The following is a 15,214-nucleotide window of genomic DNA, read 5'->3' as shown; positions in this document are numbered from 1 at the left end:
AAAGCAAGCCGGGAGGTCCTGCCTCGAGCCCTTTGCCACGATGGAAGAAAAACCCTCCTGACTCTGTCAAGAAGACGCCCTTTGGCAAAGTGTCGGCAGCCTCCCGAAGCGGCGAGAGAGAAGGTGCCAGAGCCAGCAGCCCCTCTAAAGTGTCCAAGCTGCTTGAGGCCTGGGAGAAAGGACTTGTGGGGATGGAAACCACTAGCCCGGCTCCTGCCACTGAAACCAGGCCCTCCCGTTCTCCCGTACCTGCCAGGCGCTTAGCCTCACCCCCGGAGGGTGCCCACGTTTTTCACCCCACCAATTTCAGGAATTCTTTACCATCCGACGTGTCCTCGATGAATGCCAAGCAATACCTTTCTCCAGCAAATGCCAAGCGGTCTTTTTCTCCAACGGGGAAAAAGAAACCCACTTTCTTGGAGGACGCCAAGCGCTCCTGTTCTCCTGACCGTCGGCTTCCTTCTGGGCCAACAGCAGAAAACCGGAGATCCCGGTCTCCGGCAGAGAAGAGGAAGCCTCTGCCCCCAGCAGCAAAACCGCAGTTCCCTCCCCCACTCAAGGCCAAGCCAACACAGGTGCCCCGCTCACATTCTCCAGTAAGGAGGAAAGACACCCCTTCCGGAACAGAGAACCTCCTCCTTCTCGTCCCCAGATGGTACCCAGCACTCGTCCTCTATGGCAGGAAACAGGTCCTCCTATTCTGTGGCAGAGATGCGGCGTTTGTACTCCAAAGGAAGCACCACCGTGGACACCAGGCGGCCATTGGCCATAGCAGCGAGGAGGAGCAAGTCTCCCTCATCAAATGCCAGGAGCTCACCTTCCCCAGAAGTTCCCAAGTGTTCCTCCCCCTCCTTGGACCTCAAGTCTCCACCCCTTCCTCCGGACAATGGATGGTTTTCCTCCTCCGCAGATGCCAGGTGCCTTTCCCCGGCAGAGATCAACTCCTTGCCTCCTCCACCGGATGCCCTACTCTTGGCCCCCCCAGTAGACAACGGTCCCTCCTCATCCGCAGCAGAGGCCGGGGTCTCCCCTTCCCCAGTGGACTCCAGAAGCTTCTCTCCCATAGCAGTGGAGGGGCGTCCCTGCTCTCCCGGCCCACAGAGAAATTTTACTGCTCATGGGCCTGTCTTTGCTCAAGTTTATTCCCGACTTCCCAAGCCGAAGTGCCTGGTGGAGGAAGAAACACAAGATGGCGTCAGCACCAGAGTTGCTGAATCACCTGGAGACACACACTCTCCTGCTGCTCTCCACAATCCTGGCGACGCCGGATTCCAGAAAGAGAGACAGGCCACCAACACTAACGGTCCGCAGGAGCAGAATCTGGGCCTTCCTCATGACGGCTTGAACGGAACTGTCTCCCAGAAGGAAGGCCATACGCTAAAAGGGGATGGTTCCAAGCTGGACGCTGGATCCCTGAAGGAAACCAACTTCCCTGGGGCTTTTGCACTTCAATCCTTAAGGGAAAGTTCTCCCAACAACAGCAGTTCCATTTCGTTCTCTAGATCCCCAGGGAGAAACTACACATCCTCTGCCTCGGGCCCTGCGTTTTCTGAGGAGCCTTGTGTGTTCAAGCCAGTCCCTCAGGTACTGTGTTCCACCACTGTAGCCAAATCCCATGCCCAGTGGTACAGCCCCAAGGGGAACAACACGGTTGTTTTTAGAGCCCAACAGCAAGTCATTGTGCCTCAGTCCGGATGCTCCACCGTCTACCAAGTTGGGCGAGAGGTTGCTATGTCTGCCCCTGAATCAGGAAACACCAGCCAGAGCCAGCAAGATAAACCCTTTACTCCTGGCTCCAACACCAGCACGGCGTTGGAAGAAACCTGGTCACCCTGGGCCGATCTCCCCAACAGCAAGTCCCCACGGAGAGTCCACTCCTACTTCCCCGCATCTCGCATCTTCTCCACACCAGAGCCACAGCCTGAGAATGGCATGACTCACTCTCAAAATGCCAATGTGGGGGATGCCCAGAGGCCAAGGTGTGTGCCGACACCGAGCCCTGATCGCACATCAAACGGAGAGGCTGATCTAGCCGGGGAGGGAGCAGTCGTTCCATTCAGCGCAGCCCAGAGAGACGGCAGCCTGCCCCGCAATTCTGCCTCCCAGAAGCACAGCAGCAACCTGTTCTCTGGAAGCAGGTCCGAACAGGAGCCAGGCATGCCCACTGCAGGAAGCCTAATAACAAACAGGTCAAATGAAGACAGCAGCTGGCTAGGCGTGGGAAAAGCCAGCCTATCTGCCAAGAGGAGAAATAAATGCTCCTCGGACACCGCGGAGGAAATTGGAATCTCTGCTGCATCTCAGCCAACTTCTCCAGGGGGTCCTAAAGCCAGAACGCAGGATGATGAACTGAAGGAAGAAAAGCAGGTGTGGGGCAAGAGCCCCCTGATATTTGCACTGGAACAAGAGAGTTCCCCTGGTGGGAGCCTCTCTTCCTTCTCATGGCCCGACCCCCCAAGTGACTTAATAAGAAGCTTCAGCCAGACAGGAGAAACAGAATCCGAGGAAGCAGGAGAAATGGAGCATTTTGTAGACACCCTCCGCAACATGGACCCGGCTGAACTCCGGAAGCCTCCAAAAAGCCTCTCCAGGAGTTCGCGCCCTTCTACCCTGACCAAGCACACCATCCTTCCACCTATCGACGAGAACCACGTTGCTCCCAAGTCAAAGGTTTCTTTCCCAACACCATTAAGCCAGCTGTTTTCTCTCACCAAGAAAAACCCGGAGGAAGGAACAGGATCCAAGGGGGAGGAGCCAGGACTGGCAGAAGAAGACACGGAGGAGATCGAGAATCCTTATCTCACTAATGAAGAGAAAGCACGGGATAGCAGCGTAGCCAGGAGATCTTCCTCTTGGGAAAGCCAGCAGTACAAGACCGAGGAAGACTTGGGGCCTTTCCTTGGAAAATTTCAGCAAAGCCAGGAAGATATCAAGGCCAGTGTTATTGACCCCAGGGCTGTTGTGAATCGTCAGCCCAACTTGATGAAAACCAATGTTCTTGCAGGGATGTCTCTTTTGTCCAACTTCGTAGACAGAAAGGTTGTGGAAGACAAGCCGTATTCTCGCTTGGACAACAGCTTCCTTTACAGCAAGTTCATTTCTCCAGAAAGGGCTGAAGCCAAGAGCCTCACCAAAAGGAAAGAAATGAGCCCAGTTATCCAGAAAAACAGCAGCCAGGCGGCTCCAAATGCACACCAGCAAGATGCAGGTCATAAGGGGTCACCACTAACTACGCCCCACGCTAGGCATCACTCCCGAGCGCTGGACACAGATGGTGGCTCCAAGCAGGTTATTCTTCTGTCAAAGGAAGCAGAAACCTTGACACAATCAGAAATTCAGGTGAGTGAATTGTTGCTGAAATCCAGATCAAGTTGACTTTAAACGTAACTGTTCTCAAGCTTGTGCCTGCACAATGTCTTGGGCTTTCACTTGCATTATTATCCTGTGTACTTTGGGGATTATGGGAGTTGAACTCTAGGGCATCTGGAGAGCCCTGGGTTAAGGAAACCTAAAATGAGACTATTCTGTTTGGTCTTTGCCGATGACAACTGTAATATGGTGTTTTGCCAAGTGCATGTGATCAGATGCCCAGGCGATAGGTTCTTTTGGATCTAGGGACTATAAGCACACCACTAAATAAAAAGGTTTTTTTTTTAAAGCTTTATTGTTAGCTCATGCAAAGAGATTTAAAAGCATAAGATAAAAAGCATACATTCCCAAGCAAGATGACACCTAAATTGCTCACAAGCTGCCAGGAGTTCTTTAATAACTACAGCAAAGATACCCCAAGGATGGACAGTTTCCACAGTTATCTAGTGTTAGGTTCTGCGCAGAAGGACTGGATGGCACATGACTTTAGGGTGGGAATGGAAAGTCTTGAGACTTTTACAATAAGAAAAGCTTGCAGCTGTGTGAAAATTCCTCCCTCCCCCCCCTTTCTCCTTTATTCAAAAAAACAAGAGTAAAAAGCAGGTTAGCTCAGAATGAGTTCTAAACTTCTAGACTTTTTCTTAATATGAAGGAAAAATCAAAATAATGTCACCAAATCCCTTGGAAAAATAACACCAGTGGTCCAAAATGCCACTACCTGTGGATCTCTTCTTGCCACTTTGTATGTTCAAGAGCTGGGCTGTTTGAACTCTCTCCGAGGTCTGCAATGTGAAAAAGAACATTGTACCCCTTTGCACCCCAATGAGTTTTTTCGTCTCCGGCTTCAGCCAGTTGCGGAACTGGTGGCACAGTTCAAAAGGATAGTTACAGGACCAAACCCACCACTTTGCTCCATTGCCCAGCGCTTATAAGAAGCCACTTGAATGCTGTTGCCTGAACAAAGCTCCTTGTTGACGATCTTTCAATGGGACGGCTACAGAGTCAGCGATGCTCATTAAAGGAATAGAAAAGTGGTCGTTTCAGACAGGAGCAGAGATAAGAGTAAGTGTAGATGAAAACACTGCAATATTCCATTGTAGAGAGCTGAACCCTCACCTTGAACCACAATTATTGTGAGATCTTGGGCGGGGTGGGGTGTGGGTTGGACTAGATCAGGGGTCTCCAACTTTGGCAATTTTAAGCCTGGCGGACTTCGACTCCCAGAATTCCCCAGCCAGCACAGCTAGTTTAGGGCTCTCCAACCTGGGCAACAGATACAGATTAACAGAGTTGGAAGGGAGTCGAAGCTGGCTGGGGAATTCTGGGAGTTGAAGTCCACCAGGCTTAAAGTTGCCAAGGTTGGAGAGCCCTGGACTAGATGACCGACAAGGTCCCTTCCAACTCTGTTAATCTGTATCTGTAAACATGTCCAATCCTCACCTCCTTTTTTCCCCTTTATGTTTAAACAATAATTTTCTGTGGCGAAGAGAACAAGAGGAACAAGAGACCGAGATGGTTCTGATATGTAAGGCTTTATTTTGGGGCATTGCCACCTGACAGTTTCACAACAGCCTCCTTTATGGAGCACAGGTTCCGACTCGTTTTCCTGGATACATATTCCCATTCCCCCCATTGCTTTTATGCCAGGTCCTTTGAGCAATCTGGATTTCCATGCCAGGGCTGGGTGCACGGTGTATCCAGAGCTGCGGTGGTGCTTCCAGAGCAAGAGGGATGCTCCTTGTGCAAGCAAGAATGCATTAAGTCAGGGAATTTTCTATGGGCATTGCAAAACTGACTTCAGTCGATTGTGACACCGACGAAATGAGTTCTTTGATCAGATTGGCTTGCAAAATCAATTTCTGTAGAACATGATTCTGGGGCCAAGGAGAGGATGGGGAATAATAGAATAACAGAAGAGTTGGAAGGGACTTTGGATTGGACCATCTTCTCCCTTGGCTTTTGAAACCATAATTGCCAGAGTCGGTTTAATCTCAGGGTTCCCAAGCAGAGGTGGTATTCAGCAGGTTCTGGAGAACCGGTAGTGGAAATTTTGAGTAGTTTGGAGAACCGGCAAATCCCACCTCTGACTGGCTCCGCCCCCCCATCTATTCTCTGCCTCCCATTGAGTCCCAGCTGATCGGCTGGGTCTTCTTTGGTTGCTCTGCACAGGAGAAGGGAGCTGGAAAGCAGGTTAGTGGGACAGGGAGGGAAATTTGGAGTAGTTCGAAGAACAGGCAAATCCCACCTCTGACTGGAGATTTTGCAGTATTCTTCCCCTGCCACGCCCACCAAGCCACGCCCACAGAACCAATAGTAAACAAATTTGAATCCCACCACTGTAAAGTAATATACCCATAGCAAACAGAACTCCGAGGCAGGTAGGTTCCTCAAAGAATAGTTTTATTGGATATATCATATTGGCACGGGCTGGTGAAAACCGACTCTGAAGGTTCCCGCGGTTTTCACCTAATTAAAATTGAAAGTTTTCCCCCCTTTTCCCAAACAATCAGTCACATGGTCCAATCAAAGAGCATTCTGGTTGCTTGGGCAACATCCCTCCTCCTTTCTTCAGCCACCTGTGGGAACGTCGTTGGTTCACAAGGGAAACTATTTTAGTTTTGGCTACCAAACCCCAGCTATCGCTATTCCTCCCACCCTAACCCTCATCTCCCTTGTGGCAACCCTGGAGCCTCAAAATGGCCTCCGTCAGGCCAGCTCCAGAGTTGACAATAATATTATATTTTAGATGTACAGAAATAACCCAACAATGCTCCAGACCTGTGTGGTGTTGGAGGAGAGGAATATTTGGATGCAATGCAAGAGACACATGTGGTGCAGGTAGTCCTCGACTTACAACAGTTCATTTAGTGTTAGTTACAGCGACAATGAAAAATGTGACTTACGACCGTTTTTCACAGTTACAATCTTTGCAGCATCCCTATGATCATGTGATCAAAATTCAGATGCTGGGCCACTGGTTCATATTTATGACCTTTGCTGTGTCTCCGGATCATGTGATTCCCTTTTGTGCCCTTTTGACAAGCCAAATCAATGGGGAAGCCAGATTCACTTGATAACCAGGTTACTAACTTATCAACTGCCATGATTCACTTAACAACTATGGCAAGAAAGGTCATTAAATAGGGCAAAACTCACTTACCAAATGTCTCGCTCAACAACAGACATTTTGGGCTCCATTATGATTGTAAGTCAAGGACTACCTGTAATTAAGGTGCCAATCTTAGTCCTTTTTCAACCATGGAAACTCCCCGAGGTTAATCCGTCTCTCCCAGCCCAACCCCCTGTATAAGGTGGTGGTTGTGCGGGGAGAGAGACCCACAGTGGGGCACCTGGAGCTCCTGAAGGAATGGTTGGTTATAAAACTAACAAGCTGAATAATATACGATTGATCTCCCCAAATGCATAATCTTTATTTATTCGACAGCTGCAAAGAATCTTCCTTCAATGTACATTTCAGACACAGAAACGTTTTGAAAAATTTCCACCCTGGCCACTTTTTACCTGAGCAAGTGCTGCCCTGTGATCTTCAGTAATTTCCCATTTATTTTTCAATTTCAGGGAGAGGAACATACTCCTCTGAAGATCAACAAGCGCCCCAGCAAGGTAGGAGGGTGAAAAGGAAGGGTGACTTCCCAGCACCTGGCAAAGAGATTATACATTGGTAGACACAAAGTTAAGATGGCCGCTTTTCCTCCCCACCTCCCCATTTCCTGTTTCTTGCTTTACTGCAGATCATTTTATACCCTGAGGGAGGCTTTGGAGGGCAGAAAAGAGAAATCTGGAATGATGTCCCGGACGCCACTTCTTGGGAACTTGGAAACATTGTCTACCTTCAGGTGATCCGAGGAAGGTAAGCAATGCTTTGGCTGGCTTGGGATAAGCATAGTGGGGGAAATGGCCAGGAAATGAAACCAGCGAGAAAATATTCAAAAGCTTCAGAGTGTGGTGGTTGAAACTTTGAAACCCTGTTGTAAATGACTCTGGGGAGGTCTGTCATAACTTTGAATGGTCCTAAAGCAGCCAGTCTATCAGGCTTGCTAGATTCTGTTCCCTCCCCCGCCCCTTTCTCTTTCTCACTGTCTCTTTCCCTCTCTTTTGCTTCTCTATCTGGAAGTTTTAAGGAAGAGATTGGATAACCATTTGTCTGAAATGGTATAGAGGTCCCTGCTTGAGCAGGGGGTTGGACTAGAAGACCTCCAAGGTCCCTTCCAACTCTGTTATTCTATTCTATTCTGTTCTATTCTATTCTATTCCATTCCATTCCACTCCACTCCACTCCATTTCACTCCACTCCACTCCACTCCACTCCATTCCATATTTTCTATTCTATTCTATTTTATTCCATTCCATTCCACTCCACTCCATTCCATTCCATATTTTCTATTCTATTCTATTCTATTCTATTCTATTCTATTCTATTCTATTCCATTCCATTCCATTCCATTCCATTCCATTCCATTCCATTCCATTCCATTCCATTCTATTCTATTCTATTCTATTCTATTCTAATCTATTCCACTCAACTCCACTCCATTCCATATTTTCTATTCTATTCTATTCTATTCTATTCTATTCTATTCCACTCAACTCCACCATTCCATATTTTCTATTCTATTCTATTCTATTCTATTCTATTCTATTCTATTCTATTCTATTCTATTCTATTCTATTCTATTCTATTCTATTCTATTCTATTCTATTCCATTCCATTCCATTCCATTCCATTCCATATTTTCTATTCTATTCTATTTTATTCCATTCCATTCCACTCCACTCCACTCCATTCCATTCCATATTTTCTTTTCTATTCTACTCTATTCTATTCTATTCCACTCAACTCTACTCCGTTCCATTCCATATTTTCTATTCTATTCTATTCTATTCTATTCTATTCTATTCTATTCTATTCTATTCTATTCTATTCCATTCCATTCCATTCCATTCCATTCCATTCCATTCCATTCCATTCCATTCTATTCTATTCTATTCCATTCCATTCTGTGTCTTTTGTTTCTCTCCCATTTTCTCCCCTCTCTCTTTCTCCTAACTCTCTCTCCTCTCCCTCATTTCTGTTCCTCTCTCTTTCTCATTCCTCTCTCTCTCAGTCTCTGCCCACAAGCACACACTCTTTCTTTTAAAAAGAAAAGTTAAACACTAATATAAACCAATCTATAAAATACAGGAAAAAGAGGAAAAAGAAAGCAAGAGAAAACAAAAAGTGCAATAAAAGTTAAAAATAGAAAAAGTGGCTTCGGATCTTCCCCATAGCAATTACAAGCACAGTTGTACTCTCTGTGGGCTGCCACAGAGAGGAGGAAGGGGTCAAGCTATTTTCTAAAGTGCCTGTAGGCCAGACAAGGAATAATGGATGGAAACTGAACAAGGAGAGATTCTGTCAGTCCGAGCTCCATTCAAAATCCAAGAAAGAAATACTTCAACTCCATAAATTAGAGTAAAGAAACTTTTACTGAATTTTAAAGTGGTAGCTACAGGTAGAATTCTGAATCTAAGAAATTAGGCGCGCAGATCACATATACAAAGGGGTGAAATTGATCCCACCCCCCAAAGTCCAAGATCTTCCTCCAATTAAAAGTTCTGAATGTGATCATGTGGCCATCTGCAGGTGGTGATGAGGCTTCTGTCCGTTGACCTTGACATATTTTGATAAAAATTAGCAGTTGCGCAGTAGAAAGACAGTTGAGCAAGGAAACAGAAACTTAAGAAGAAGAATTTTATACTCCCCCTCCTCCTTCTCATTTACAGCATAGGAATGTAACACCTCCAGCTTTCTTCCCTTCCAATCCGCCCCCCCGCTCCCCCCCGTTGCTAATGACAGCCGACAGATGCAGAGCAGTGAGAAAGATGCAGAGCAGTAGAAGAGATCTTGAAGGCTGACATTTTCAACCTGGAAATAAGGAGAAAATTTCTGACAGTGAGAACAATAAACCAAGGGAACAGAAGTTGCCTTCGGAAGTTGTGGGAGCATCATCACTTGAGACTTTCAAGAAGAGATTGGACTGCCATCTGTCAGAAATGGTGTAGGGTCTCCTGCTTGGGCAGGGGGTTGGACTAGATGACCTACAAGGTCCCTTCCAACTCTGATTATCTGTTATCTGTCTGTTAATATATCTAAAGTTACTTCATGATCCATTTTTTTCTGTCATCTAACTTGTCTAATTATCAAAAATACAAATCGCAAGTTCATTTTTTGTTCATTATTATCCAAAAAAGTCAATAAACACAGGTAATATTTTCTCTCTGCTGCAATCAAAGTAGTTAGTGTATCCATCTTAGAGAGATCTGTCAATTCCACCAACATTCCTCCAGAGTGGAAAGTGTTGAATTTTTTTTTTACTACTATATCCTATCTCAATAGTCTTAGTCTTTCTATAGAGTCAATTTCCCTTAAAGGACTGGTCTCTCCTTCTTAAATACCAGCTACTGGGAGGGAACAGCACAGTAAAAGAGAGTAGTCTCCCTTATATATTGTGCATGAGCTGTCCAGATAAATTGGGCTAATTAAGTATTTTTCCAATGAGCATAATAGCTGCTCTTTGAAGTAAATGGTCTTTGCAATCATACCCGAAGTTTAATTATTGGATGAACGCTGACACTGTTTTTCTACCACTGTTCTAATGCATAAAACTGTGTCTATCTGAATTGTGGAGCTATGGAGAAGGGCAAATAGCAGGAGGATGGGAGAGTCTCCCAAAATTTTTGCTCCCCTCCATTTTTTGTGGTTGAAGCAAAATGTTTTGTAAGATATTTTTGATACATATCTGTATGCTTGTTCAGTACAGCAGAGAGGCATTTCTCATTGAAGGAGCACGAGGAATGTGGGTGGGTACCCAGGTAACTCCATCAATATCACACATCAACCAATCCAACTCTAGAATTCAAGTTGAAGACTTGGCTCTAATGCAGGAGTCCCCAACCACCGGGCCCCGGACCGGTACCGGTCCATGGAACATTTTCTACCGGGCTGCCAGTTTGCTGGGCGCCGCCATCTTGTTTTGATGAGAAAGTGCTTCCGGTGAGCTTTTCCGGTTGGAAAGCGGCGTTTGGGTCCTGAAGGAATCCTCGCACCTTAGTTTCATCGAAGAGGGGGGGGGGCGTGGCTTCGAACAAAACGAAGGCGCAAGGATTCTTTCAGCACCCAAGGCAAGGCGAGCCGAGCGACCGTCCCGAAGCCCATCGACAAAGGTACAAAGGAGGAGTTGAAGGTGGCGGGGAGAAGCGGGGGATGGCTGGCTGGCCGGTCGCTCGGCTCGCCTTGCCATGCGTGCTGATGCCGGTACCGGGCCGCGGATCATTTTGTGATGCCGGTACCAGGCCATGGCACAAAAAAGGTTGGGGGCCACTGCTCTAATGGACACTCAACAAATGATATTCCTTTCTGGTTCTCTCCAGCTGGTTGATGTATGAAAAGCCGCGATTCCATGGGAGGAAGTGTGTGCTGGCCGAAGGGAACGTGGAAATCAGTAACCCCTGGAGCATGTATTGCAAGGAAGAGTCAGAAAGAGAGAATGTCCCATTCCGAATTGGTTCTCTCAAACGGGTTGTGCAGGTAAAAGGGACTGAGTTCCATTCAAGTATCTTTCTTTTTTCAGGGAGTTGGTTGGTCATGCAGGTGAATGTCGATGTTGGAACAGTGAGAGTATAGAAAGCTGCTGTTGTGGCCTGTCAGCTACAGGACCCTCCAGCAGCCAAATCATAGGAGGAGGCAAGGGGTGGGATTCAATTTTTTTAACAACCGGTTCTGTGGGTGTGGCTTGCTGATCATGTGACTGGGCGGGCGTGGCCAATTCGACATCACTCACATCAAGGGGCGCTTCTCCTTGCCTGGCCTCTCAGGACAGTGGGGGTGCTGCAACGTTCGTAAGTGTGAAAAATGGTCATAAGTTACTTTTTTCAGTGCCATTGTAACTTTGAATGGTCACTAGTTTTAGACCAAAACTCAGAAAGAGTATGTAAACTCACGTTTGAATGTCAATCTTTCTAGCTAGCCAAGAAGCCTTGCTGAATGTCACTCATCTTGGTTCCTTGTCATTAAAAGCTTCTTTCTGGCAACTCTGCTTCATTATTCAATTATTTCTTCAAAGTGCTAACTCCAACAGGGGAGTATTTCTCCCAACAGCAGTGTAAAAAGCTTAAAACAACCCTTCCCCTTTAAGAAAGTACCAGCAAAGAGAAAAAAAAACCTCCTTTGGAGACAGTAAGTCTAGGCATACTGCCAAGATTGCAAGAAGGATGGAAAAAAACAAAAGGAGATTTCTTCCAACAACCGGTTCTCCAAACTGCTTAGAAAGTTAACAACCGGTTCTAGCAAATAGGTGAGAACCTGTAGAATCCCACCCCTGGAGGAGACGCATGGGAGTCAGGGTCAGCACCAAGGCACTGATGCTGACCCTGAGAACTCCAAGGGGGAAGAGGGAATGGAGCTGGGAGAGAGAGAGAGAGAGAGAGAGAGAGAGAGAGAGAGAGAGAGAGAGAGAGGGAGGTGGCTGATGAGGAAGAGGAGGAACAGCTGGGTCCAGTGCCTGTGTGTGGAAGCAGAGGAGAGGAGAGCAGTGGAAATCCTTGGGCTGATCCTTGGGAAGGAAGAGCCACTGCTGCTAGTGAAGCCACACCCTAGATCTGGTAATAAAAGGCAGGGGGCGGAGATGAATAGATGTGGCAGATAACTATTCATCTTCTGGCCAGATAGATTTGTTAACCTGCGTTGAGAGAGAAACGTTTTGCCAGTGCTGCTGGTGCTCCTAATAAAGGCCTCTTCACTTCAGAGGTTTTTTTTTTTGTGTTTGGAGAGCTGGGTCAGAACAGCTGCCTTTTGCTGGATCAAAATTGTCTCCTGTCTGAAACTTGAGTTGCCATGATTTGCAGCTGAGCCTCATTCTTCAAAGCAGGAAGAGCAACTGAAGGCAGTGAAAAGCAAGATATAAACCTATGTGGTTCAGTTGCAGAGTGGAGAAATCACCTTTGCATATGATGAAAAGCAGGTGACTCACTATCTGTGGCGGGTGAGGAGGACATTGGTGGGCAAAAGTGCCACCAGGAACACCATTATTTCCATACCATTGTGGCATTGTCTCTTTTGGGTGAAAGAATATTATAAACATAAAATAACCAAATTATAACCCTAAGTGACAAGCTTCAATTTTTCAGTGCAAAGCACTTGACCATATTTTGAATGAATTGGTTTTGATGCATCATGTCTGCCTTGATCTGTTAGGCTCCTCTTGAAAATTATTTTCTGAAAAACAAAAGTTTAACCTACAGCTGAAATATGTAACCGTTGCTAAATGCTAGGAAGTAACAATTATGGAAATCAACTCTTTCTTCATTAACAAGCTAAACTTCTTTGCAGGATTTCAGACTCCCTGAGATCACTTTTTTTGAAGAGGAAAATGGCGAAGGGAAGAAACAGAGGTTCACCGATTCTGCAGAAGATTTACGAACATGTGGCCAACCCTTGAAGGCAGCATCTATCATTGTACACTCTGGCCTGTAAGGCACTTTTTTTTTCCCTCTCCTGTTTTGGGTACCTACCCACCTTATAAGAGGTGACCTTGAGCTAAAGTGCTTGACTTCTTTTTATAGAGACTAAAATAGAAAGATCTGAAGAAGGACCATTAGCTCCTTCTCTAATGGAAAGCTTATTGGTTACAAGCAACAGTTCCACACAGCAGAACTTTGATGTGTGGCTAATTTTACACAGTGTGTGGTGACCCGGGGCGTGACACAAAGGCAACACAGTCTGATAATCAGTAGGAGTCCCTTTATTAGCTCCAACTTTGCCCCCAATGTCCTGGTTACCTTCTGGCTGGAGAAAAACTCTCCCAGGAACAGCCTTTGGCTGCAGAGAATCAGGTCCAAAACGTGGTCAACAAAAACTGTAACTATAAGTCCAAACAAGGCAAAATGAGGTAATTAGTCCGGCAGGGCAGGAGAAGGAATTCCAGATGTGAAGGCATGGCAATAACTCAACACAATTGGGAGGATGCCAGGAACGCCGCATTCAGCATGCATCTCTTTTAAACTCTCTTACCAGATATGGCTAATGAAGGGAATCAGGGCCCTTTCCTCCCCCGTAAGCCACGCAACCCATGTTGCTCTCTTCTCCATTCCTCCCTGCGTGCCCTAGGATGAAGAAGGGATGGGCCTAAGTCTTCCTCTGAACTCCCTGTCCCTTGTTCTACCTCTTTCCTGCTCTGCCCAGCCAGACTTTGCCCTTCCCCAGTTCCCTCCACAGCCAACAGAGCTGTGCCCGCTCCCTGTCAGCTATTCGTCTTCCTCCTCAGATTCAGACTCCGACAGGGGCATGACACTGTGGATGGTTAACAGATCCCACTGCCAATGTCAGTGATGGGTCATGTTGGGATACTGTGACCACAACAAATGCTGGAGGAAATTGATGACTGATGCCAACCCAGACAATCATTTAAGAGCTCAACATGGTCTGTCCATCTGGGTGTTCATTTCCATCCAGTCTCCTCAGATCTGATTGGAAATGAACAAGATGTGCAAAGAGACAGCAGTACTTTTATAGAGCCCCTGTTCATTTCAGTTTGGAAATTCAAGTGTTTATTTATTTGAGGCATTTAAGGGCAAGCTCTGCAGGCCACTTCTGAACTTGCGTGGAAAACCCAGTGTACTGTTGAAATTTATATACAAAGTAATCAGTAATTCTTCTTGTTCATATTTTTCTTTTTCCTTTGCACACAATATAGAATTGTGTACATATTTTGCTCTGAACTGTGTATTTTATAGACATTTTACTTATTTTGTGAATTGGGGTAGATTGTGAAATTTGAAAATAAGTGAAAACCAACCAATCATTGCCATCTAATTCATGTATTAGTCTGGAAAACACAAACTGGGCTAGTTGGCTTAAAGCATTGATCAAACAGTCTCCCAGACGATCTCTTGGTATTACATTTCTGTTCAGTAGATATGTTATCATTATTTGTTTTGCCAGTTCTTTTACAGATCTCTCTATTCCACAGGTGGCTGGTTTATTCAAAACCGTTCTTTGATGATGACCCATATGTCTTAGAACCTGGTGGGTATCCCAATTTGCAAGCCTGGGGTGCAAAGGACTCCTCCATTTGCTCCATGCATCCAATTAAACTAGTAAGTATCCTCTAGAAAAATAGTGATGATATTTAGCTTATATATTGTCCCACGATGCTTTACAGCAGTTTTTGGGTGGTTTACAATGTCAGCATATTGCTCTCAACAATCTGGGTCCTCATTTTACCGACCTTGGAAGGATGGAAGGCTGAGTCAACCTCGAGCTGGTCAGAATTGAACTCTAGGCTGTGGGCAGAGTTTGCCTGCAATACTGCATTCTAACCACTGTGCCAGCAAAGTTTCCTTCCTTCCTTCCTTCCTTCCTTCCTTCCTTCCTTCCTTCCTTCCTTCCTTCCTTCCTTCCTTCCTTCCTTCTATCTATCTATCTATCATCTATCTATCTGTCTGTCTGTCTGTCTGTCTGTCTGTCTGTCTGTCTATCTATCTATCTATCTATCTATCTATCTATCTATCTATCTATCTATCTATTCATGTTATTAACAGCATCTGACCAAGCAAGTTAACATTACACAGTTTCATTAGTCAGATTTCAAGTTAGGAAAAGGCACTACAGATTCTTGGAAACCAAATGCACATGTACACTCTACCCCTAATGTTCTAATTCATTAAGACAAGGTCTCAATTGGTTGTTTATTCCTTTTTTTTTACTGATTCCTTAATGGATGGGCTAAGACAGAGGTGGGATTCAAATTTTTAACAACCTGTTCTGTGGGCGTGGCTTAGGTGGTGG

General features: G+C 45.9%; 1 protein-coding gene across 1 annotated transcript in view; it reads left to right on the top strand.

Annotated features, from left to right (window-relative positions):
• Window positions 1-686: 686 nt before the first annotated feature.
• CRYBG2 (crystallin beta-gamma domain containing 2) overlaps window positions 687-15,214 on the top strand; it is a 35,933-nt gene continuing 21,405 nt past the window's right edge. Inside the window, exons 1-6 of the mRNA XM_026676012.2 lie at window positions 687-3,339; window positions 6,949-6,993; window positions 7,122-7,240; window positions 10,801-10,957; window positions 12,758-12,897; window positions 14,397-14,523. Coding sequence (XP_026531797.2) covers window positions 712-3,339; window positions 6,949-6,993; window positions 7,122-7,240; window positions 10,801-10,957; window positions 12,758-12,897; window positions 14,397-14,523 — 3,216 coding nt within the window. The 5' untranslated portion in view covers window positions 687-711. The remainder of the gene's footprint in view (window positions 3,340-6,948; window positions 6,994-7,121; window positions 7,241-10,800; window positions 10,958-12,757; window positions 12,898-14,396; window positions 14,524-15,214) is intronic.

Source organism: Notechis scutatus, chromosome 8, assembly GCF_049901735.1.
Source record: "Notechis scutatus isolate UNSWTSFEM ecotype Mainland chromosome 8, rNotScu1.2, whole genome shotgun sequence".
Taxonomy (NCBI): Eukaryota; Metazoa; Chordata; class Lepidosauria; order Squamata; family Elapidae; genus Notechis; species Notechis scutatus.
This window is presented reverse-complemented; position numbering and strand designations above follow the sequence as displayed.